The following is a 27,006-nucleotide window of genomic DNA, read 5'->3' as shown; positions in this document are numbered from 1 at the left end:
TTCACAGCATTATTGTACAGTTTATGCTTTTATTTACCAACTTGGTGTGAATACCAAAAGAAAACAATGAGTAGACACTTATAGGAAGTCTGAGCTTCACAGCACAGTTAAGTTGGTGCTGTAATGTGAAAAACTAAATTAGTGGTGGATCAGTGTAAAAGCTGGCAAGCGTTATAAACCAAGATTTAAAAAGGCTATGAGGGGGTGCACTTTCAAATTAACTGAAGCAGCTCAGGTTCACATACAGCTTTTATTTAAATATTATGCATAGAAAATTAATCCACAGAGGAGGCCTGTTGAAGAACAAACAAAACTAAAAGTTAACAGAATTTTAAATGGTTTATTGCTAAACAAATTAAATACCAAAGAACATGCTCTTCTCAAATGTAGCCCATCAGCTTAATGAAATAAATGCAAAATGCCTGCTAATTTGTAGTAAATATTGTTCTGAAATAGATTTACACTCATCACTGCATTTGATTCCACAATCCCCCCATTTTTCAATCACTACTAGGAGTGGCAGGCTGTCATATACAATGGCTCCCAGAGTTTCAAATCAGCAGTTGAGGCAGTGTGTTGCTCAAAAAGGCAGAATTGAAGAGCTCACCATGAAGCCTCCATACTCAAACCTGACCATCATCAGATCCCAAACAAAACCTGAAACTACTGCTAAAGACATTACCTAAAGATGTTTCCAGTCTGCTGCAGTTAAAGTTTTGTTCAAGACTACACTGCTCCACCCCCCCACCCCATCATCAGAATTGCCTACATTGCAGCCTATTGGTCAGAACTACCATCCTGCTTGGATCCAATTCCAATGATATTTGAAATACAATTAGAAATAGTTTTAAATAAGTTAAGCATTACAAGCACCCACTAGTAGTTAAGATTAATGCTTGTTCTTAACACCAAACCAAGCCAGTATTAATGATGGCATGTATTCAAGCTTGATTTTCAGGGTGAACATGCACACCTCTAGAATCTACTCATCTGTTAAGGTTACAAGGTTAACTGGGGGAAGCCATCCAGCATACTAGCTGATGGACTAAATTTGGTGAGAGAGACCAAGAAAAGACAAAGCATTCAGACCTCTGGGTGTTCAGGGTCCTTTTCATTTGTTTGTAAAGGAGTAGACTCTGCTGTTTTCTCCAGATCCTGCATTTGAGTCCCTCTTATTGTTGTTTGCCTGAAACATACAAACATTACTGTAAGCAGACAAGTACAGGGCAATCATTAATTGCCACCTAAAAATAAATAAAAATCAACCTCTCCCATGACAGGTTACAGATGGTTTTGCCCTCTACAGGGACTGAACTGCAAATCTCACAAAGTCACATTTGTGGTTAAGAGTATGTCAGTAATATCTGTAGAATATGCTACCTGCGATTTGCAGCCTTCCTCTTCTGCACAATCCCAATTGTTACTCCAATCATGATGACAGCAGCACAGAGCCCTACAGTTGCATAAACGACTGGGCCTTGGACCCCCGACTCCTCGCAACGCTGTCCACTGTAGCCCGAAAAACAACGGCACTCTGGTGCTCCATTCCCTAAAACACACTCACCATGACCCCCACACAACTGCAAACCACAGGATTCAGCATCCACACCTTCAACCTTAACTTTACTGTCCTGGTCCTCCTTAACTTTGGCTGTTATGGTGGGTAAAGGGGGCTTGGATGTGGGCTGAGTCTCAGGGTTCAGACTTGTCACCAAATCCTTATCCTGAATCTTGGGAGCTAAACTTTTAGGAGAAAAATCCAAACCCTCTTTCTCCACAAGCCTGATGCCGTTTAAGGAACTCTGTCCAGATTTAGGTCTGAGATATATTTCAGGGCCGTGTGTAGAGTTCAGCTTGTCCAGGGCACCTAAAAAAAAAAAAAAAAAAAAAAATTATATATAAGTCCATGTACTATAAAGTGTAGAACAGTTTATGCAATTATTCAAGAATTGCTGTGGTTCTAGACATACAAATTGGTAACAATTCCTAGGCAAAGTAGAAATTTCATTATCTAATGAAGCACTGTAAATTGCTATGTAACTAAGAATGGGCTGACTACCTCAAATGTAGATAAGCCTCTTCCTATGAGTTATGGACAGATTGTTTATATTAAGGTTCCCCTATTGTGGATACAGAAAATAGGTGTGCAAATCTGGAGCGCTAATTGAGCCATCACGCTCAAGTGTGGGCTGGATATACATCTCACCACCATGGTACTGGGGAGCATTGAAACTCAGGTGTTCTCTGAAGTGATTGAGCTCCATCAAATATTTCTGGGAAGATTAAGTGGTGGTTGTGATGCAGAACTACACAAACGGTAATCCTTACATTAAGTGTTCCTACATCAAGTGTGAAGCCAGCACAGAACACAAATTCCTGAATAACACCCTTAATTTCAGAAAGTTCTGTTCCTCACAGATCTCATCTGAGTGGTCAGCACAGTCCGGCCGTTTGTCACAGTGTTTCTTTGTGGACACACATTCCTCTCCACTCAAACATGGTAGCATTCCGGGGGGGCAGGTGGGATCCCGAATGCAGTTCTTTCCATCAACAGGGAGAAACCCACCAGCACAGTGACATGAATGTCCTTCAGGAACTGGGAGACACAGCTGTACACAGCCTCCATTGCTAACTGAGCAGGAGTTAGTGCCTGGGCATAATAGAAAAATAAATAAAGAATGCTGCAAAAAAATAAAGTCAGATCTTATTTAAAAGATGTAACTGGAGCCTTTTTACATTAACAGAATATAGACAGTGAAAGTTTCTTTAAGATTATACATTAACATGCATACATAAATATAGCCATAATAAAAATAATCAGCACTAAGATTCAGTTAAAATCACCACCACATGCATTTTACACTCAGGAGGTTGAGCGCTTAATCACTATTAATATATTTATACTTCAAAAATATATGTACATATACCTTTTGGACTGGAGTCACTGAAGGCTTTCATATCTACGACTTCAGCATTAACTTCAAACCACAGCGTTGAATTCTCCTGATCGTCACTAAACCAAACCTTTGTGGAATCTGAGACATTACATTAGTACAATGTCTTGTAAACCATTACATTAGAACAGTTAACATAAGATGTGCTGACCTGCTTGAGTGACCCAGACCAGGACTTTGTTGGCCAAAGCAAACATGACCAAGCCCTTTTCTGTTTTTATTTCATTATATCCGGAGCCATCTATTTTAACTGAGGCCACAACTCCCAGACCTGAGGAAATGGCAAGAGAATGGGGGGGGAGGGGTTGGGATGAGATGAGGGAGTACAGTTCCGTACCAATTTCTTTTTTCCTTCTGCAACAGTAGCTTTCCTTTATATTTAAATTATGTAGTTATACAGTGATAAAATCAATTATTTAAAATGTCCTGAAAAACATAGCAAGACCTTGCTTAAAGCATTGAAGAATGATATGGCTGGCTGTTGCTAGGGTATTTTATGAACTCTGGATGGTTGCTATAGCATCTTTGGTGGTTTATGTTGTAGTACAGCTGCTTTAGCATCATTATTGGTAGTTAATGTGTTTGTGCTCATTCTGTTAGGTACCGTTAGAGAAGCTATTCCAGGTGGGTGTAAAGTATCTTCTGAATGTTGTATTTAAAAAAAAAAAAAAAATTTTTAATTTTTCACTCACTAGTGTCAGCCCAGAAGAGCCTGCTCCCTTTTTTGCACAGGCTTAATGAGACAGGCCTAACTGCACTGCCCCAGACAGTGGTCCGATTCTGTCCGTCCATGTGAGCACACTCTAGCCGGGTCAGCCCATTATTGAAGCACATTCTTCCAGCCAAGGGCTGCAGGGTGATTGAGCTAACATTTCTGACCTGGTCCTGCATGATCAGACCAGTGTGTTTGCCAGAGAATGAAGTGATCCGCAGGCCTGGCTGAGCCCTGCTGCTCCAATACATGTTCCCAGTGGTCCAATCCACTGCCATCGCAGCCAAAGTGTCTCCCCCAAGGCTGAACAGGGTTCCACGCAGAGATAAAGACCCATTTTTAAGTCCAAACTCAGTCACAGACCCAAGCCCAGCATCCCATACCAACAGAACTTCCTTCTGCATGCCATGGTCCAGTTTCTTTACCTCCTTCACACCTGGCAGAACCATCCTCTTGTTCTCTGGCCAATCACTTAGACCCACACCACTAAGCCTGTTCTGCAGAGAAATCTGGTGGAGGGGGAGGTGGGGTTGAAGAGCAAAGCAATGCAAAATCTTGACTGCACATGAAAATGTCCTAGCAGAGGAAATGTTTATTTCTGAAGGGTAATGTATGTAGAGGTCAGTAGTGAAAGACTGTTTACCTGTACTACAGATGTAGGGGAAAGGAGCAGGAGGAAGGTGGAGTCTTTGGGTTTTGAGCATGTGAGTCCATCCTCAAGCAGAACCGAACCAGGTGGACATTTACATACACCTTTCAGACCAGGAGCCAATACACACAGGTGAGAACAGTGCTTTAACAAACTTGGGTTTTCCACACGTGGCTGCAGAATCCCATGCATCACCTGTTTATGAATGAAACAATTTCTGGTTAGGTTTTGAATCAATTGTTAACAAATTTTAAAAGTATGAAAAAGTAATTGTTTTAATAAACAAGTGAGGTATAATTCCCTTGAGGTGAAGAGGCAATCCAGGTGGTCTCAGCAGAACCTGTGGCTCTTTTCCAGTGGCTTTTTTCGCTCCCTGGATGGTTCCTCTGAGAATATCAGACCAGTAGATGATATCACCAAATACAGCCAAGGAAAATGGGCTTGGGGTCTCCATCAGCTGCAATAACTAGGAGATAGTGTTTAATTGGATTATTATAATGTGGACTCAAGACAAAGATCATAGGTAGAAGGCTGGGCACAGAACATAGACTGTAGGACAGACTACAGGGATAAAAGACCATAGGATCTTTCGGTAGCAAGAGAGCGCTGCACATGTTGGCCACTTGCAACAAGGATGACCTTTTCACAAAAGCAGGATTAATCTTATTAAATTTAACACTGGATTTAAACATATCAGGATATCTGCGGTTGAAAACTGAAGCCAACTGTACCTTAATGCTGCCTCCATCCAGTGCAGCTGAACCAATGCAATGTAGTTTCTCATCTGTCCAGTAAAGACGCTCCTGAAGCAGATCCACAGCCAAACCTACAGGCCACTGCACCGAGTCCTGCACCAGCACTTGTCTGTCTGATCCATCCATCCCTGCTCTCTCTATCTCAGGCTTATCCCCAGTTTCTGTCCAGAACATCAGCCTGACATGCAAAAGTTTTATTTTAGAGGGCAGTGTAAACTCCCTCTAAAAAATTGTAAAAGTTGTACAATATTCAATAGGGGTGTAATGAAATTATATAAAAAAATTTTAAACCCCTCTTTTCAATGATGCTCATCACATGAATGCTCGTGTATGGCATCACATTAATGTTGAAAGTCGTAGAGGGAGCTGCAGCTTCCTGAACCTCACACTAGTCATGGTTTAAAGCAGCCATTTTCCTCAGGACAGCACCAGAGTCACAAAAGAGTCAATTAACTTTTAACTCCAAATCATTTTCCAAAAGTCGATCCCAATTTCTAGATGGGTTTAAAAAAGTTTATTAATTTGGGTGTTGACTCCTGTTCACTAGCTATGTTTACTTTGTATTCCACCCACTCGCACTGACAGACACTGCAGGACAGCCTTGGAACCATAGTCAGGAAACGAGATAATGAGAAAGTGCCCAAAATTAAAAAAATTATCCCCCACAAAATTAAACTCAAATGACCATGGTTGACATCCATGTTTGTTTTTGTAGAAGGTTTCTTCTAGTTGTCGGGCCATATAAAGACTGAGGTGGGCTGTCACAGAACCAGGAGACATCAGCCAATAGCATTCAGGGAGAGAAGAGGCCCTGACTCTGTCCCCAAACTGTCAAGTATCCAGCCATTTTAAAACCAGAGCATGGAAAATCCTCTCAAGCAAAGAACCAGAGGGAAAAGAATTTGGTATGCAAGGGAATCTTTATAATAGATTTTCTTCCACCCTCTACTTTTGACATTGATGTGGTGCCATATCAGAGCCTCAAACCTTACGACAAGGAAGTGTGCAAGGGCAAGTTCAAAATAACACAGCTTTGAAACTCAAGATTAAGATAATATAAAACCTGGCGAATAAAGTCTGTGACACTGAATTAAAATGAATAAATACATTAGAAAACTATTCCTATGGGCTTGAAATTATACACCTCTACAATCAGCTTTTAAAGACATCATTAGATCTAAAGCACAGCCCACGTCACTAAATTCTCTTTTGCACGTTTCATGCTGTTACACATTGCGAAAGGTCTCCAAAATCCCTTAAAGTGCAGCTTGAAACAGATATTGCAGTCAGTCGCACTAAATCTAATTTAAATATATTATGTATTTTACAATCAGTTTCTTGTATTCATCAGCCAAATTGTCCTCATGTTTTACAATTTCCTGTTCATGTGGCCCTCTGGAATTAGTGTCTGCTTTCTCACCCTTTCTGAGGCAGCAGAGTCAGTGACTTCAGCTCTTCTACATCATTCTCCACCAGAACAACAGATTCTGACCCATTCAGACTCATAGCCTTTATCATCCTATCCATTCTGTCCATCCAATACATATTCCTCCCAATCCAGTCCACTGCTAAACATTTCACCCACACACCTGCAGAACAGAAGTTTACAACAATTGAACTCAACAGTATATTTGGAATACATCAAACATTAGTGTTACACTGTTAAGCTTCACAAATTATTTTTGAATGCATAACAAAAATTACATTAACTTGTACAATTTGGTATAATGTTTCACAAAACAAAGCTCACGCTACCTGGTCAATGTCACCAAGAGCCTTAAAGCCATGTTTTAGTTAGTTAGTTATCGTTACACTAATATAGGGCCTTTCTAGATACCCAAGGATGCTTTACAATCTACACTGCTCAGAACGCTCAATTCACACACACTGGCGAGAAGCGGCCAAACCCGCACAGCGTACTCTCAACCAGAAATGACCGTCCACCTGGAGGACTGCATCGGGCACTAGGATTTCACCCAGGACAGAGCCGCCCATGTTTTAATTGTATTGTTCCCTTGTGAAATGTTCAGCTCCTTGTTCTCACCTTGAAGTAGCGTTTTTCTGTTCTTTCTGTCCATCGAGGTCCATTTCACAGCCTTAGAATCTGCCCAATAAACTCGCTGTTCCAACCAGTCAAAATCGATGGAGAGAATAGGCCGAGGTTCTGAGAGCAGCGTGTCCAGGCTAGAGTTATTCAGGTCCATCCGAACCAGCTCAGAGTCGACAGAGAGCAGCAAATACAAGTCACCTGAAACATTTCCAAAAACAAAAAAGCTTGAGGAAATTTAAACTCAGATTTCTGTCTGTTTACATTTGGAACATTCTCCATTTTATCAGCTAAAAATCAATGCAATGATCATGTGAAACTACTTTCTCAAATCAGCAACAAGTTTGAGAGCACTCATTTGGAAATGTACAGTTAAACATGGACAAATACAACATACACTAGCCATAACATTATAACCACCTCGTTTCTACATTCACTGTCCATTCTCTCAGCTCCACTAAGCATACAGGAGCATGTTGCATTTCTACAATTACAGACTGTAGTCCATCTGTTGCTCCAAATGTCAAGCTAATGTCTCTGAACTCTATTAGGCATGCCATCATTGTTGGCCCACTAAGAAAAGTCAGAGTGAGGGGCCTCTTGGATCACCAACAGCACTGAGAACGATCCACCACCCAAACCATATTTGCTCTGTGGTGGTCTTGATCATCCAGTTCTATTTGGTCAATACTTTTCTATGGGATTATACAAGCTATGTGTACAACTGAACTCCTGTGTTGACAATTTAAACAGTAGTGGAATTGGTAATAAGTGGTGTACACAATTGTATACGTAGTGAAAAGTCTAGTTTGTCAAGCTTTACCTGTGACTCTGCAGCTGTGTCCATCAGGCTGCAGAATGTAACCATGAAAGCAGGAGCAATGGAATGAGCCTTCAGTGTTTATGCAGGAGTGAGAACACACCGCTGGAATCTCCACACACTCGTTCACATCTACACACTCCATCGCACCATCTACAGGCTTGTAACCTGCCCTGCACCAACAACGCTGAGGACAAACAATCAGAGCAAAAAGTCTCTGGGACCAAATCACTGATTATAGGTTTCTGAAGCTGTAATTGTTAACAGTGGCAGACAATGGAATCCGATATCTGCCTCAAAAATCCTCCATTTGTATTCTGGACATGGTTGCCTTAACCACCACTGTAAAACAATCTGAGCGAAGTTTTTCTACAGTCAGTCATTACACAAACACTGAATTACAAATGTTGAGAAAGTCGTAGATAAATTCATTTTTAAAGAAAAACTGGAGGCATACTGTTCCTGCTGGTGTGCTATAGCAGTCATGTGGACACTGGGATTGGTCTGTGCATGTTTGATTCCAACAGGCTCCACCCTCATCAGATGCATCAGGACAGTCTGCCTTTCCATTACAAAGCAGCAATGGGTCCACACATCCTGAGCTCTCACACTGAAACTGATGAGGACGACAAGACTGTGGCTCACCTGAGAGAGAAAAATAATAATAATAAACAACAACAAATACCCCCCCCCCAATAAAACGGACACAAAAACACTGTCAATCCATCTAGTCTAAACATGCCACCAAGTGTAAATATAATTTCACTCCTTTTCCCTACCACAATCCTAGCTCTCCAGTTTGCCTAAGGTCAAGGTGTTTCAATTCTTAGGACAGAGGGGTAGGGCCTAATATAGGAGCTATATGGCCCTATAAAGCTGTGATTTCAGAGGGACGCTTCAAACAGTATATGAATGCTTTGTGGATCATCCTTTTAAAATAAGTATTTTCCAAATTTAAGCTTATATATTATGACCTAATATTGTGACAATATTATGCTGATGTTTTTGTAGTTGACCAACTTAAATGAAGAAATAACCTCCTGGCAGCTGACGTTACTGCAACTTTTAAGGTCAGACTGGATGTTTTGAAGAAAATCTGCTGAGTAAAACTGAGTTTTGCTTTATATTACAGAAGTGTGGAATGAGTGATTATAAAATGCTTCTGAAGGTCCTACTTTTAACTTCTGTCCAGAAATAAGCATGCTGCTCTTTACCACTCCTTTAACTGCAGACTGTTAGAGCTGCTGATCATATAATCAGACTTTTAAAGGGTTGTGCCATTTTGCAGAGAAAGACTTTAATCACTACACCTTGTAAATCTGTTCTAAGCAGCAAGGTGACATTTCAAATAGGAATAAATTGGGATTGGATGCAAGATTAACAGGGAGACTATCATGGATATAATGTGTAGACTCACAGTTAGCCTCGTCGCTGTGGTCATTGCAGTCATTGGTGCCATCACATAGCCAGCTCTGAGGAACACATGCTGTCCGAGACACACACTGCCACTGAAACTGCCCGCACTGTACCGGTGATCCTCTACAGTTCTACACACAGTAGTATGAGCTTTAACATTAAGCAAATATAGGCTATATGGGCATAGTTAAAGTACTGTAGGCCATTTCAGTGAAACTGAAGCTCTAGACAGATTGAAAGGGCTAGAGGGTTGTATGCCAAAAGGGTGGGGCTACTGCACTTCTACCTGAAGCACCAATCCTTTACATGATGCCATGATGTATAGTAGAACCAATTTTGAGTAGCTAATAAGCAATTTTGGGCATTTACACTGGTGTGTCAAAACTTAAATTTTCATTTAGATGTTATATTATAGACATAAGTGAGGAACCTGACCAATTTACCTGCATCACATTTGTAAACAGAGCCCTATTCTGTCCAACTCTGGGGCTTCTGCTGCGTTCCAAATAGTGCCAAACTCTGAACAAAGTGTGTTTTGCAGATTAAAAAACTAACACCACCCAGGGCAATAGTTCAACAGGAATTTTTGCATCTTATAAAACAAATGTTTTTATAAGCCAATATAAGAGTGCAGAAATATTTTATGATACTGTGCACTACACACTTGAGATTCAGCCTCAGTTTCAATGCATCATGGAAACAAATCTCACATTCAGACGAGGGCTATTTTATTAATTTAATAAAAAGCAGAGAAATAATTAACAGCACAGGCTCAGCATGATCAGATTATCCCATAAAAAGGGTGAAAAGTATGAACATTAAATATATAATAATAAAAAAAACCCACAATAACCATTACTGAATCTTCAATATTGGAGTGGGCAATCTTATCTGCAAAGGGCTGGTGTGGCTACTGGTTTTTGTTCCAACCAACCAGGAGGCCACATGATTCACTCTTTTAGTGAGAACTAATTAAGAGTGAAATCAGGTATGCTCTGGCCTGAATGGGCTAAAATCCAGCAGCCACACCAGCTCTTTGCAGATAAGATTGCCCACCCCTGTTCTATATGATCCATGTATGAATAACTCCCATTCAGTCACAAAGGACAAGAAATACATTGGAGGCTTAAATGCTACATATGTCAATTAGCTTCTATGAAGAAAATGCTAATGTGGCTAACAAAGCATAATGGCTTTTTCTTCCTCATTAATAAAGAAAGGGGGATCCTTGACCCCACTCACAAAAGAGGGCTTGGACTTCTGTGCTTTTTAATGCTGCGAGACCCTGTCCAGCACAGGGAGAGTGGCTATGTATTAGAAATATATCCATCTAACCACATCTGTTTACTTTAGTACTGGCCAGTCAGCCCCCAAAATGGTGACCGTGTAGGAGAGGGAGGCAAAAAACTAACCATGATTACATGCTACAATAACTTATTTAAAAATAAAAAGATTCTATAGATTTTTGCAAATACTGACTTACTGTCTCATTGCAATTAATCCAATTTGAGCAGTTCTTCTCATCAGAGCGGTCCCTGCAGTCTGGGTGACCATCACATTGCATGCTAATGGACACGCACTGCCCATTGCTGCACTGAAATTCAGAAATATTGCAGCTCCCATCTCCTAAAGACAAGGTGCAAAAGAGTAGGAAAAGATGGAGATAATCAAACCCATCATTTAAATCATTAATTAAGGGTTGCTCTAATTTGTCTTGGGCCTATGCAATAATGATCAGAACCAGATTACAAAATTTTGCATTTATGGTCATTGTACAACAATAAAATAATTTGACCTCTGCAATTAATCCGTCCAGGGCATTGAAACATTACAGGCAGTGAACACACCCAGGGCAGCAGGAAGTCACGCTCAGTGCCCAGAAAGCATTTTGGGGATTAGATGGCTTGACAGTTGTACTTATCACAAGCTACCTTCTGATCTCAGGCCCCCTTGTCTGACAATTAGGCTATGGTTGCCCTGCTGTGAATATTTATTACATGTTCGAAGTATTTGAAAGTGTACTGTCTCTAATCTATTTCTAGGACGGATAAGAGCAGCCCATTTTAAAAAGGTTAAAAAAATAAGTTTGTCACTATTTTGCATAATTCTGTTCTCATCTTAAGTGGACCATTAGCATACAAGACTCTTACCACAGTTGGCCTCATCACTGCCATCCTCGCAGTCCTCCTGTCCATCGCAAATGAAAGTCCCTGGCAGACACTGTTGACCACATCGATGCTCACAGCCCTCAATGCAGTCCATCTCATCAGAGCGATCCTGGCACTGAGGCAATCCGTCACACACCTGACTCTGCTCTATACACAACTTACCATGGGCACACTGGAACTCACCTGATTGGGGAGAGGCGGGAGGGTGTGGATCTGGACATTAAGGTTTCGCTTACACTGCAGAATAAACTAGTGACATTTAGATACATTTTTTGCACTGCAAAATACAATGATCCAAATCTAATTTGTGATCAGACTATAGTCAAATTACTGTCTTAGCAGCCAATCTAAGTGGCAAAATCAAGACATTCTCAGAGATTAGATTTGAAACCAACTACAAATATATGTCACATCTGAAAGGGATTTAATGTAGCTTAATAATGTTCAAACTCTAGAACCAACCATCCAATCAAAACTCAGCTCTGGGTTGTCTGAGTAAAGCCTCAGGGTTGTTGATAAAATCTTTCACCTGTCGCACACTCCTGAGCACAGCCTTCTTCATCTGAGCCATCACTGCAGTCATCCTCTCCATCACAGATGTGTCTGAAAAGAACACACTCGTTTCCATTGTGACAGGGTCTTGAGCCCAAACGGCAGCTGAACGATTGAACAGTTGGATGCTCAGTCACGGGAACTTCCACGTCCTCCTCTAACTTGTCAGCTTCATCAGGTGTCTCAGAATTCTCTTCTGTGTATTAACAAGAGAAATAAATCAAATGTGTGGCAGCAGCTTCAAATTAAATGACATATATACAGACTTATTTAAATAACCAAAAATGATCCATATCCCTCACTTTCAAGGGATTCTAAACTCCTACCGCAAAGATCCTCATCACTGCCGTCCTCGCAGTCCATCTGTCCATCACAAATGAAAGAACTTGGCAGACAGCGATGACCACATCGATGCTCACAGCCCTCATAGCAGTTCATTTCATCCGAGCGATCCTGGCACTGAGCCAAACCATCACAGACCCGATCCTGGTCAATACACATCTTGCCATGCGCACACTGGAACTCACCTGATTGGGGGAGAGGTGGGAGGGGGTGGATCTGGACAGTCTTAAGGTTTTGTTTAAACTGCAGAAAAAACTACTTTAACTGACATTTAGATACATTTTTTTACACTGCAAAATACAAGGATCCAAATCTAATTCATGACCAGACTATAGTCAAATTTCTGTCTTAGCAGCTAATTTAAGTGGCTGACCTGGAAGAATATTTACAAAAAAAAAAGGTTTAATAGTTCACTGTTGCATCAAATAGAGGGAAGTATTATTCAAAGCTAAAAATAATTACACAATGTCAAGTAACAAGCTGATCCACAGACTGACCTTTGCTACACACTGTGGCACATTCTTCTTCGTCTGATCCATCAGGGCAGTCTCTCTCGCCATCACACACATGGTCAAACACCACACACTCAGAGCCATCTTTACATGGATGGAAGCCCAGACGACAGCGCAGGGGAACCACTTCACCTGCAGCAGCTACAGAGAAGGAGAGGGAAAAAAATTAAAGTTCATCAGTTCCGGGAGCTGGAGAGGCTGATCCTGGGTCACAGCCAGGAGATCACAACTGGCCTCAGGTTTGAGACAGACTGCCTTCCCTCTTTACTTTCACTTGGATAAGTGTTCCTCAAACCTGATCCTGCATGCAGCACTTTTCTCCTAAATCCACTGCACCCACGTCAAGTGGTTGTTAATTAGCTCATTAGTTGCATCAGGTGTGTTGGAAACAGAGGGACCTCAACATGCAGCACAGTGGCCCACCAGATCCAGGACTGAGAACCACAACCAATGCAGGTGTCTGTTAGCTAATAGAACAGAACTAAGCTGGTAATGTAATCTTACATGTTTGTTTAGTAGATGCAATCTAGTTTACCAGTGATGTTCTCCAAGTGTGTTGAGCACCAGTGATACTGTGTTAACAGCAGCAGGCCTCTGAAAATTTGCAATCCAGCTAGCTAACAGACAAGGACTAACTGGCCCCTTGAAAATGGTCAAGAGTTTTGTAACAAAATGAAAATGCAAAACCAGGTCCATATAAATTTCAACAGGATGGCCATCAGTTTAATATACAGCCTGTTGCACAATTCTCTGAGATAAAAAAAAAGACAATTATTTGTGTCTTGAGTTTAACACTAGCAAAAGTGTAGCTAGCTAATAAGCCACAAACAAACTTGTATTTATAAAAAAAATAAAATACTTTATTTAGCAAACATTGAGATCTACACTACCCTTGTCCAAAGCTAAAAATGCACCATACCTACTTGGAAGCAAAAGTGGCAATTTCCACCAAGTGTTTGTAATTAGTGCGACAAAGCAGGAATTGATTATCCAAATAGCTTAAACCTAAGGTGAAACTTGAATGCCCTTTAACTTTCATCTTGACAGGCTTATTTTTAATTAAAACTACATTATTCAAAGACAGTCCCTGCACACCATTAATCAATGCAGCCCATTCTAATTTCCCCATTTCACTTTTAAAGGGAGCTGCAGTTACATGCCCACTACAGACTCCAAACTGAACTAATTTAAGATCCAAACTCAGGTCCTAGAATTTGTAGTGTGCAATTTAAGATGAACCTACAAAGGTCGAACTAAAACTTAAACTCAAGGTGCCTGAAATCAGCTTTCACTGTTTAAGGTGTAAGGGAATGTTGAAACACTGAGCAAATTTATACTTTTTTTCTTTATTTTAACCCCAGTGATCATAGCTAGATTAATAAAGTATTTTAAAGCCGATAAAACATATGTTTTTCATGTGTCTGATAAAGACTAATGTTACAGCTGAACATCCCGTTATATGTATAAAAGAGCAAGCGAGAGAGAATTATAATTGTCTTTTCTCACCGTACTGCAGCAGCACACAGACCGCCACACACAGCGATAACACTGAACACATGGCGCACAAAAACACGCGCCACAAGCATGCGCTTTATAATCTCCCCGTTACCATGGTTACACTAATTAACGTCTCCAGCGTTAGTACGGAGCCACTTTCCTTCAGAAACGAGCGCTGTCACTGAAACCTACATTTGTTAAATAACAATAAATATGTATTTTTAACACTTTTAATATTAACATAATTCTTTAGGCAACATCACAGCAGAAGTGTGCGGATATGCTACATAAATGTCACTGGCGTATAGACGCAAGGCCACAGGCCGAGTCTAGATACCAATCAAAGCCAGGTTGATATTCAGTAACAGCACGACATACTGTGCGATATACAACAGTAAAAGCTTCATTAATAATTAGGTTACAATAATAATCTGCATCTGGGAAGGGACTTTTCCCAATAAACATTTTCCTGCACAATAGCTTGCTACTTAGATCACATAAACACAAACTGAGATATATATATAATGTATGACATGCTGTAAATGACCCATCCAGCTCCACATAATATCACTTAATTTGAGGTATTTCCTTAAGCAAGTCTTGGTTCCAACTGGGAATTAACTTTTCGCAAACCAGTTTCTGTTGGTGGAAATGTGCTGCCCATTCCTTGATGGTGGAAAAGCACTATAGGTAAACTTTTATCATTTTATTCAATTTATCATACAGAAATCAAAGGGGAAGGGACTGGGTGGTATACTACCGTCGTCAAAGTTACACAGTGCAGTTTCTGTGGATCCCAAAGAAGGAACAAGCTATCTGCCTATTAAAGGTCAGTGAAGGATAACAATGATTTTGAAGCTGTACTTTGATAAAGGTAAAATTATGTGTACTGTTCATTTAAGACTCCTGGTAAGTGGAGTTATACATTTAGAGTTCAAAATGTAATGAATCCTTTCACATTATTGTCAGAATTGTCATTTTACAATTAACTCTGTTTCCCAAGCACACAGTGATCATTAGGTCAACAATGAAATCTTCCATTTCTTGTCTTTTAGAAAAGCATTGACCTAAATGTCAACATGCCCGATGTCAAGTGTAGCAGTTGAACTGTATTCTGGTGTGATTTAGTTGGAGTGGGGTTTATGATCCGAATGCCCTCTTGACAATTTAATCCTGTTTCAAAATCTAGTATAAAAAAAGAGTATAACCGTTATGGGGTTGTTATTCAGGGAGAAAAATAAGAATATACGACGTGCCCCACAGTGTAGAACCGTGCCAAATCGCAAGAGTCGACTCATTCATTAGAGTTGAATATTTGCAGAATCGACTCGGACTCGTATTGAATGTAAACAGTAATGGCGCTGTACGGACTAATTCAGGCTGCGGTTTTACTCACTAACGCAGTGGCGGTGCTGCATGAAGAGAGATTTCTGGCTAAGAGTAAGAAGCTTTTATGTTTCCTATAACATATTAATAATGTTTAATAATAAACATTATGCTCGTAGTCCTAGTCATGGCTAAATAACTAGATATGTCTAAATAGTCGTTATCTGACGAAAATATGGCTAACGTTAACCGTTAGTACTTGGAAACCTTTATTCATTTAACCTTCTAATAACTCACCGTGTACATGTGATTTTACAACAGAAAATCATTAACAAAAAACGACAGATTTAAAAGTGTAGTTTGTAATAAATAAGAAACCCACTTATTGGACACTGAGAAGCAGCTGACAGCCCAAGTTCATGGGCTATACTGCTCCCCCAGTGGAACGGAGTGATGGACCTCCTCCCAGTAAATTTGAGAAAAGTTGGAATGCAGGAATGCAAAGGAATCAGCTCTTTCCATTTCTTCCATTCATATTTACTTTTTATATCTCAGTCTCATCGTCGACCTTGGAGTTTTAGCTTTTTACATTCTTCAAAAAACGGAGAAGAGTATGGCTTTTTTTGGTTTGTTTGTTTTTTGCAGTTGGCTGGAGTGTGGACCAGAGTGTGGGGGGGTTTGGGGAAGAACCTGGCATCAAAACTCAGCTGATTAATCTGATCCGCTCAGTCAGAACAGTCATGAGAGGTAAACTCCACAAAACAGATGTTTTACGTTCATTCATTCATTGTCTGTAACCGCTTATCCAGTTCAGGATCGTTGTGGAAACAATCTAAAATTACTGAGTAATTCAATCAGACATTTTTTCCACTGATTGATCTTAACACTACAAATCAACTGCTACACTGACTCAGATTCTGTACTGAACCTGTTTCAAACAGCCATCCCTTTATGAAGGACCAGCTCCTCAGACCATAAAATTGTATAAAGACTTTCTTGATGAAGGTGCACATGATAGGAAAAAAAAAAAAAAGTCTAATTTGAATTTTCTGATATTATACTTGTACATGCCTTATATTTATTAATATCTATGTATTTATTATATATGAGAAATATTATGTGAAGTTATTTTTTTTAGATGAACAATGTTTAAGTGTCAATACACATCCAAGGGTAGCCTACATAAATATGTAAACGTTTTGATTTCTATGTTTCAGTGCCTCTGATTGCGGTGAACTCCGTGTGTATAATTCTACTGCTGCTCTTTGGTTGATGGAATGATTTACATTAAAGTGATAGTTTGAAAACAAATCAAATATACAGATTCCACTTCTGATTTCTAGCTTAACTTATGCTTTAAACTAAGATAAAGAAATATCAGATCAATCGTCTACACAACTGACATAGATGAATGATTTAAAATAACAGAGATTCTGCCCATAGATATGTAATAATGTTTTAGATATTTGGGATTAAACTGGTTATTATTATGCAATAAATAATTAAATATAAATATAAATTATTTTATAAAGCTATAAGTCCTTTGAGAAATGTATAAAAACATTTTGTGTTTAAAAAATAAATTGTGCCTTATATCAATTTCAATTCCAGTATAATGAAATATAATCTGCGACACATGTAATGTTGTTTTCATCTGAATTATTTGTTGAATTTAATGAATGACTTTGTCTTGTAGTAAAACAAAGCTATCTCCACTGTTTTATTTGTAATGACCAATATGTAGCTTGTAATATATGACTTGCAAATGATAATATTAATTAAAATATATTTAATTTACTCTAATGCTAATATGCATTTATAAGTAATAGTAATTTATTCTCTGAAGCTTTATTAGTGATAAACAAATGATTTGTTAATGAATAATAATTTCTTTGTATTGCTAATATATAAATAAAACCATTGTTTATATATATTTGTGTGTATGGTTGTTTATTTTATTATTATTTATTTATTTTTGCCAGACTGTCTACAGGGCCGGCCTAGAAGAGGATTTTCACTTACTGACCGACTAATGTTGAAATGCACATATAGGAACTGTAGAACTTAAGGTGGCACTACTACACCGTCTTTTGTTAGTTCAGCCATATTTCAAATTCCAGTTTGTGATCTAAATTTGGAACCGTTCTTTGTGTTTCCACTAACATAAACTGGTTTGTAAACCAGAAAAAAAATTCCCAGCTGTAACAAAAGAACAGTAGGCTATTCAGCACGAACCGTGGCTGAATAATATAAGAGAAGACAGAAACACACTGTTTGTGTATGTTTCTGGGGCTATGACTGGCTCTACTTTAGTTACGTTTCTCCATTGTTCTCAAGCACCGCAGGACAGCTCGGAACTCTGCAACATTTACACATGTATTATATCTCACAGAGAGAGGAGGACTGCTGAATTTGTTCTTTTGGTCTTCCTTGTTCTTTGGTGCTAGATCAGTTAGTATTTATTTTTAAATAAAATGAACAAGAAAAACACTGATGTGTTATATATTGTGACTGTGTTATATATTATGAAATAAACTTTGTGCTCCTTTATTTAATTTCTGCATTTATTAGTCCTGCTTTCCATATTTTCTGTATCACAATCACATAATAATAACCACATGTAAACAAAGACATTGATATGAAGGACCGACACTTCTCCAGACTCTCCAATGACAAGGGTATGTATTATGGGCTTTCCTGTTTTTCAGATGCCAGAAACACCTCTGTGACAATGGCTATATGGTTAATTTGGCAAAATTAGGCTTGGTTTCTCTTTGTTTTTACAATACTATTCGCTTTTTATTTTTTGTCTGAGAGTTCTGGCTGTAGTTTGTGTATTTGACCTTCCCAGTCGCTAGGGGTCACTAACGCATTGTTAGTCAAACTCATTTACGAAAGCGCAGTTTACAACAGTTTTTGTAAAGGTTTATTCAGTGTATTATTAATTATAACATTTAAACTAATATTCTGAGCTCAGAACAAGTTTATGGCATAAAGGGGAAGGCTGTTTGTGTTTAAAATGTTCTGTTTGAGCGCAGTCTTTTCCGTGTTTTGTGTTGGATTTGTGAGTGTTTATTTTCTTTATGAATATCTCTACTGTAAACCTGGGTCTGTGCTGGAGTATAACGGCACTCCTCCTGGAACTGTTGGTTTGATCTTCAGTTTTATAATGCAGTCTGTGAGGAAAAAAAGGGGAAAAATAAACACAGACCAAAGAGAAAAACAACCGCTTATTTATACACTTACTAACTGCAGGTAAGTTGTTATACTGACTATGGTCGTAGTTGAATGTCAGCTTCTAATTAGGATTCAAAATATTTATCTATTGCAGGGTTTACGTTGTGTCACTTGGAACTGTTTTAATTTTCCGTTCCACCTTAAAAGTGCAGGAGTTACTTTCTCGTGAACCACTTTAACTGGTTCAGAAGTAGCCTCTCACTCTGACGTTGGACTCCAAGAAAAGTTAAAAGAAGTTTTAAAAGAAAAGTTGTACGAAATGCCAGTTTTTGCGTAGTGTTTTTTTTCCCCACATTATATATCTAACGGGGATTGTTCCTTTGTTCACAGGGCCCTAGGTTAGATTCATAGATAATAGTCACATAACTAAAGGGTCCCCTATCTCTATAAAGCACCTACGGGAACCTGAAAAATGTATTTCTGAGAATATACAGAATTGGGGACGTAGTTCTTCCCCTTCTAACAGCTAATGTTACCAGCATATTTCACCTTGTAACTTTTTAGATGGACTTTTAAGATCATAGAAATCCTGTCATGGGGAAATAACTGTAGCAAGATCATACTGTAAACCACAATAAGAAAAATGTAAATGTGTGTTTAGGTATGAGGAGCTCTCTCTGAGACGATACTGCAGCACTGTGGGATATGGCTGGGATTATCCAGACTCCACTTTCAGAGATATCCCACTTTTCTACCCACAATACCTCTGCTCTCCTCTAATGAGCATTTTAAAATGTTCACAGCTGTTCTGCTTGAGTCCCTATGGTGAGTGACCTCTTTTTTTCACACATGTGATCATATTATCATAGAATGGTTGGGCTGTACCACATAAACAAATGATATTACATTTCTGAAGTCTCAGATTCAGGTAATACTTTCAGGACATTCTGTCACTGTGCTCAATAGATGATTTTCAAAATTTCAGGCTGCCACAAGGGCACCTGGGGTGTGTCCCAATTCTTAATGAGATGACTTTTTAGTTCTGGCCTACATAGGCAGCTGTCTAAAGCCATTCCAGCTGACAAGGAGCTTCACAGCAGAGGTTATGGAGACACTCTAGTTAGACAGCAATTTTATCACCATTCATTCCCTCGCTGCACATGACTGGCATTTACTCCCCTTAGATTTTAGTCTTCACAGCTCTCACAATCACCTGGGCTTACTCAGCTCATGATCACCTCAGAATTTACTGTCCTCAGCCCACCGTCACCTCAGAGTTGAAACTTTTCTGTTTAGTCGCCTCAGAATTTACTGTCTTTAGTTCATAGACACATCAGAGTTTACTCTTTGTGGCTCACAGAGTAAAATGCATGGCTTCCTGTGTTTTGATTATAATTACTATTTTAATCATATTCCAGGAGGAGCAGAGAAAAGGTCAGTAGTGTGGATGAACCTCTGAGATGCAGAAATCAAGAGATTAAGGATTTACTCACATTAAGCTGTGCCTGTGCACAATTGACCCCCAAAGACCTTTTCAATTGACTCTCGTCTGATTGTGTGTCAGCCTGCATAAATAGGTGGGCCCAGGCATGGTTCAGTTGGACTCTGTACTTTTGTATGATACTTGAATGTGATGTCAGTGATGCGATCCTCAGTGTAAACAAACATATCGGCAAGGGATCAATCTCGTCTATCACTTAGCAGTGTTTGTGGAGATATTTGGAAATATTTGTAACAGTTTGCCTCAATGAAAAGTATTCTTATACGTGCAGTACAATTACATGAGACTCACTCTATTGTATAATCAGTAAAGGCATGTAAGAGGGCCACAAGTCACTACAGACAAAACAACTCAGAATGAGCCACAAAGTAAATATAGTCATACACCCAATAAATCAGGGTAGGCTCCTGATTCATTGTAACCCGTATTCCCTTTTCCTAGCGGAACATACAGCAGAGCACAAATCTTCACTAACTCCATATTTCTGTATTTATTAGTGTTTGAAATAAATAACCAGTGTAGTTTGGATGCAAAATTTGTGTATGTTTGTCCGAGTGCCTGCACCTCAAATATTTAAATATACTGCAGGTAAATCTGAAAGATCAGTGCTGCTTCGTTGTTGGGGTGTACAGGCAAAAATCTGTTTCAAATGTTTTCAACCTTTTTTTGGATATGATTGTTATCCATATTTTAGTGTATAATGAAACTGTTTTTTTTCTGTGTGTGTGTCTGAGGGTTGGCATGCGTGAGCGAGAGAGTATGTTTACGTCAGCCTCTGGACGAGCTGAAGAAAGGAGCGTTCTCCCTGCAAGTGGGAGAGAGGGAGTACAGGAAAGTGGAAAGTGGAGTGGAGGTGGATCTTTCCCTGTGCCTCAGAAGAGATCAGAAGAATGTGGAGGAAGAGCAAGCGGAAGGGTGGAGCAGCATCATCACACTCCTCTCTCCCATCACTACATACTCTCACATGCTGCAGTCACACACAGATACTACTGATGGTATGTGCACACTACGTATGTTTATGTCATGAAATAATGATGTATCTATTGTGTTCAAAATGTGCATATTTAAGTGCAGCATATTTTTTCTTACACCTAAGAAAATATTGTGGTATATACACATAAATAATTTGTTTATAGAAGGCATTTGTACTTGAGGAAATATTAAGACATGAGATATTCCAATATTGTTTTTTTTCTCTGTCATTAAATGAAAAATGACTTTGCTTTAGACTACAGAGGATTATCTGTTATTAAAAAAAAAAAAAAAAAACACTACACTCAGCATTTCACGGTTTCAAAAAGTCAGCAAGGAGCCACAGGACTGTAGGCCAATGCCAGTCGAAAATGTAACAAAACATTATTTAATTTGAATTTAAAACATATTCTAGCCTGTATGGGCTCTGCAAAATGTTGATTAAACTTGGTGTAAATTAAATGTATTATCTGTATTTTCTCTCTCTCTCTCTCTCTCTCTCTCTCAGAATGTGTGTGGTGTGTGAGTGTATTAGTTCCATGGTGGGCCCGTGGTGTGTTTTCTGGTGTTTTTCTCCCTCTGTTTTTTTCCATTGGTAGTGTTGGGTGTCCTGCTTCTCTATGGGGTGTCTCCAGGTGTCTGGCAGAGACAGAGAAGGTCAAAGGTCAGAGACTCATCCGTTCTACCTCTTGTCCAGAAACAACACATTTACAAACTTTACAAGTAACCAAATATTAGGCGTTGGGGTTTGAAACCACATGGCATCACATAGTCCATGAGGCTACACAACAGCTACATTAGCTTCTACAACCCAAAGATCTATAAAATTAAACAAATGTTTCTAGTAAGGTTGGGCGATATAATATCTTTCACGGTAATACCGGTATGTTTTTTAATTCAATAAGACTTTTGCCATATCGTGATATTCTGACGTAAGTGCGAGCTTTCAAATGCAGGCGCGTGAATGTGATTTGAGCAAATATCCATACTTTCCATAGTATTTTTATATGATTTGAAAATTACCATTAGTTATATTGAGTATGTAGAGGACACACAAGTTTCCATCTGAGCACATTTAAAACAGCGGACAAAGGTCCTGTTCAGCTCCGTTTTTCTCTCACGTGCACACCCACCTACGCATGTGCTACACGCACGCTCGCACACACAAACAGACACTCTACACTGTCCTGCCATTGTTCATGTATATCGCTGGAGCAGTTCTCAGAACATTTATCGCTCCCACTCAGGACTACCTCTCTGATAACTGTGAGTAAGTCAACAATGGACAAATATGAAACCAGTAGCAAAGCTTTAATTCCAAAAAAGAGCGCTGTTAAGACCATGAATTGTTTGAGACACGCTGCTCTTTCTCAGCCGGAAGAAGGGGCAGATACTCCACAGCTCCCAAATGGAGAATGTGCTTCTCAGCGGTCATCACTTTTATTTAGCCTATCAGCAGCCAGACCTAGCTGTCCATCATTTAGTGCTGCAGCCAATGGAGTCATAGTCCCGCCTAAAGGGTTTCGTTGGTTTTGTGGCACTGAGTAAGTGCTTAAAAAAATAAATCTTATTTTTGCACTGTGTCTCGAAGAAACTACATATAATTTTTCCCTCAACACACCTATGATGACAATAAAACTGACTGATTTTAGAATCAAAGTAATTCTTTATGCATAAAAATCACATTAGATAATTTCATATAAGATTAAATACAATATTAAATTATTTATATGTGTAACATCAATATCTAGGAAAATCTAAGTATCAAATCGGGAGTCTGTATCGGCAGATACTCAATATTAAAGGACTCAAATCAGGATCGGGGGCAAAAACACTTGATCGAGCCATCACTATTTCTTAGACATACAGTTGATAATTACAGTTAGATAAGGCAGCATGCTCTTTTTGTTATTAAAAATAAACACTAATACTTTGACATTATATTTTGTTATGGTTTTTGTAATATTGTATCTTATTTTGCCATTTCTTTTAGGCATACTGAGATATGAGTTTTTTGGTCATATCGCCCAGCCCTAGTTTCTAGTTTGAAACAGAGCAAAGCAGCCTTTAAATTAATTAATATTCTTTAGTTAATATTGAACGCAGATTAAGATTGTAAAGATTGTTTTCATAAATTTTTTGTGTGTTTCTTTAGGAGCTGATGCTGTAAGAGCACCTCTGTCCCTAACTGTACGTTACTCTCAGCCTCTGCTGTTACCGAAAACTGTCAACATCCGTATCTTCCAGACAGAATCTTCACAAACACACTACAGCTTTCATCTGGAGGAGAGCACCACGCACAAACTGCTGATAGCAGGAGAAATACAAAGACCATAACACAGCTCTGATGAGAGAATAACAATGCTGCACCAAACTGTGCTTTGTTATAATTCACTGGACTCTACTATAATCTACTGTACTGTGCTTCACTCTACTATTATATAATGTACTGCTGTAAAGGTAAAACTACACTAAGCATTGTCCACCTGTGAGCAATTAAGTGTCATTTAAAATAAATATATTTGTATATAATAATTACAAACCCCATTTCTAGAAAAATGGAAGGACTAGCGCCCCCTCCAGGGTGTGATTCAGCCTTGCGCCCAGTGATTCCGGGTAGGCTCTGGACATTCCCTGAACTGGATAAGCAGTTACACACATTGAATGAATGAATGAATGAATGATGAATTTCTAGAAACTGTATTGTGATTTGTTAGTTCTCTGGAAGCTGTATTTATTTGACAAAAGCATAAAGAAAATGTATCCAATGATTTCACTGAGAAACTTAATTAGCATTAAGCATTTGATGCCTACAACACACTCCAAACATGTTGAAACAGAGCCATGTTTACCACTGCTTTACAATATATTCCAATTATATCGTTTAATCATTTTGAATGAGGAAACCAATGGTCTTGAAAGTGGAATTTCTCTGGGTTTGTGCTTGATACAAGACTTCAACACTCTGATATGCCACAGGAGACATATCTGGACTGCAATGGTCAATAATATGCACTCTGTATCTACAATACAGCTTTTTCAACATTGGTGTCCAGCCTTACCCTACGTTGACTGGTATTTCTCCAGTCAGGAGTATGTGCATAGTGGCTAGGATGGTGAGATGACTCAGGGGAGGGATGCTGGAAAATGTCCCTTATGTAATGTTCCCAAGAAATGTTGACTGGTATGAGTTTGTAAGTTTTTAAAGTATTCAAAAAAAATTTATATTGTTCAAATAAAGTGTTCAAACTTATCCTCTCAGGGCAGACTATAGCCATTGGTTTGTAATCTCCAGAATGTCCCATTTCGTTTCATGCTTTTGGAGATTGTACAACCTCTATTCTCTATATGTGCATAATTACAATAGATGCAACTAAAAGTAGGTCAATACGTAGATTAGAAGGGGTGTCCACAAACTTTTGGAAACGGATTATGCTGGGCCTGTCCACCAGGGGGCAGTGTTGCTGATATCCCTCTTGCTCTTCTGAGTAACTTACCTGTTTAATATTTCACAATTCTGATGTTCACTGGACCACAAAGAGTCTGTACTTACATGCATGTGGAAATGTTTCTCTTGATTTATTTATTACTCGAGTTTGTGTGGAAGAGGACAGCCATCTGCACAAAAAACACTCCTCTGTCCCAGAAACACAGAAAAAAGAAAAAAAAAAGCTATAAACCTCCTCCTAAAGTTATATAGTCAGTTTCTGCAGTGATGGTCCCTGAGTAGCAATGACCTACTCTCCCTATTACAGGTCAGTGTATGTATATACTTACATTTCTTGATGAACTCAAGTTCAAGAAGGATTCACATATTCTCTGTCTTCCTCTGCATCCTCTTCCCCCTCCCTACACCCTACCTCTGTCTCTTTCCCTCTGTCCTTCTCTCTATCTCCCACCCTCCCTCCTGAGAATGTGTAACACTGAGAGTGGATCACACGCCCAGAGATGCTCCACACGTACATACTCGGGTGAGTCAGTCTTATTCCCTCCTTATCGATTTTAGGGAGCTTTTAGTAATTATATGATATGGCTTTTGATGATGAGTGTTTTATGTGCGTGCATGTTTAGTTCATTGGAGATGTTACTTGGTGACACATTTTCAGAAAGAAGGAAAGGGTGTTAAAATGGTCTTGAGGTGATTTCTCTTTTCTCAAAGATGAGTAATTAATGTATTACTTATCCAGAAATGCAAAAATGCTTAAGATCTTTCACTTGGATCACAAACAGTGAAATGCACCTCTATGAAGAAAAATACATATATGCATATAACCATATATATGTTTAAATAAATATACTTACATTTTCAGTGGAATGTAATGTAAAATGTTTTCATCTACTTTTGGTTGACTTTCTTTTTTTATGTAAATAAAGTAAAGATTAAGGACACATTCATTTTTGTTTTGTTTGTTAGAATTAAATGTCTGGCTTCCAACCTCTTTGTAATTTCCCAATAATTGACTGGATTAATGTAGTTTTATCAACAGAGTCTATTTGAATTAAATTTAAAAAGTGTGTTTTGATGGGTACTCTAAATACTGTAAATACAGGAGAGAGCACGAAATGATTAACATAATGCACATTTTGTTTATATTGTAACAATTCTAATATTAATTTTAAACAAAAATAACTTTATATAAATAGATGTATGTAAGATAAAGATGTATGTAACTGAAAATAGTGATGATTAATGTATGAAGGCCTGATTCTGTCAGTGTGTGGTAGCGTGCAATGGTGAGTTTGTGTGTATGCCTACACAAACACATAAGAAAAATTACCTGAACATTGAGAGAAGAAATATCACATCAGATACAGAGAGCTGCTAAGATCTTACCTGAGTCTCTCTCTCTCTCTCTCTCTCTCTCTCTCTCTCTCTGTGTGTGTGTGTGTGTGTGTGTGTCTGAAAGGCTGGTCTGAAAACTCCTCAGAGTCTCAGGAGGTTTGAGTTATTTTTACTGCTTTTAAAGTCCAAACTCCTTCACCCGACCCAGCAAAAAATAACTCACTTACTCTTCATTTTCATCTTCTTTACTTTCTTGTTTTCCTCTTATCTTCACTTCTCGGCTTGTGACAGTCATTTTCTCTTACTGAGTCACTCACTCACAGACTGACTGATGTCCATTGTTGAAAATTGTGGGAGCAAATCAAGCAGGAGGTGGCGCTATATATCATTCAATGACACTTTATTTTAACGTGTCAAAAAACAGTGACCTAAAAAACAGGTTAAATAACATACCGACAAGAACATATATGAGGCTTTAACATATGATGTCATGAATCATTTGTTTTATTGTTAACCTGCACTAGAGGCAGGGTACGTGAGTGGTGTATCACAGAAATGAATATTCATGCCTAGAGAGTTAATAAAAAAAGAAAAAGTAATAAAATAATATTAATTATAAAAATAATAATAGTAAGTGCACGGTGGCACAGCAGGTAGTGTCATAGTCGCAGCTCCAGGGACCTGGAGGTTGTGGGTTCAAGTCCTACTCCTGTGAGGAATTTGGTGTGTTCTCCCTGTGTCTGCATGTGTTTCCTCTGGATGCTTTGATGAATTCTATTCCAATTCGGTTTGTTACCAATGTGGACGTATTTGTTTGTACCCA

At 38.9% G+C, this 27,006-nt stretch overlaps 3 protein-coding genes across 3 annotated transcripts; 2 read left to right on the top strand and 1 right to left on the bottom strand.

Annotated features, from left to right (window-relative positions):
* Positions 1–232: 232 nt before the first annotated feature.
* LOC136677905 (very low-density lipoprotein receptor-like) lies at positions 233–14,485 on the bottom strand. The gene is made up of 21 exons (XM_066655608.1): positions 14,434–14,485; positions 12,913–13,068; positions 12,400–12,600; positions 12,051–12,269; positions 11,504–11,704; positions 10,837–10,979; positions 9,355–9,484; positions 8,395–8,582; positions 7,941–8,124; positions 7,115–7,318; positions 6,491–6,659; positions 5,047–5,248; positions 4,619–4,781; positions 4,310–4,512; positions 3,647–4,175; positions 3,106–3,225; positions 2,928–3,035; positions 2,417–2,650; positions 1,381–1,867; positions 1,090–1,186; positions 233–293 (listed from the first exon to the last, which is right to left on the bottom strand). Exons 1-21 carry the CDS (start codon positions 14,483–14,485, stop codon positions 276–278), a joined length of 4,008 nt encoding a protein of 1,335 aa, XP_066511705.1. The 3' UTR covers positions 233–275.
* A 1,288-nt stretch (positions 14,486–15,773) lies between these two features.
* Positions 15,774–17,507, top strand: LOC136679695 (immediate early response 3-interacting protein 1-like). The gene is made up of 3 exons (XM_066658358.1): positions 15,774–15,864; positions 16,396–16,497; positions 16,968–17,507. The coding sequence occupies exons 1-3, from the start codon at positions 15,780–15,782 to the stop codon at positions 17,021–17,023; spliced, it is 243 nt and encodes an 80-aa protein (XP_066514455.1). The 5' UTR covers positions 15,774–15,779; the 3' UTR covers positions 17,024–17,507.
* Positions 17,508–18,656: 1,149 nt separating this feature from the next.
* On the top strand, positions 18,657–24,580 carry LOC136679338 (uncharacterized). The gene is made up of 5 exons (XM_066657801.1): positions 18,657–19,005; positions 19,589–19,752; positions 21,163–21,423; positions 21,909–22,064; positions 23,556–24,580. The coding sequence occupies exons 1-5, from the start codon at positions 18,770–18,772 to the stop codon at positions 23,735–23,737; spliced, it is 999 nt and encodes a 332-aa protein (XP_066513898.1). The 5' UTR covers positions 18,657–18,769; the 3' UTR covers positions 23,738–24,580.
* Positions 24,581–27,006: the final 2,426 nt, after the last annotated feature.

This window comes from Hoplias malabaricus, chromosome Y (assembly GCF_029633855.1).
Source record: "Hoplias malabaricus isolate fHopMal1 chromosome Y, fHopMal1.hap1, whole genome shotgun sequence".
NCBI classification, from domain to species: Eukaryota; Metazoa; Chordata; class Actinopteri; order Characiformes; family Erythrinidae; genus Hoplias; species Hoplias malabaricus.
Note: the sequence above shows the minus strand (reverse complement) of the source record. Positions and strands in the feature narration are given on the sequence as shown.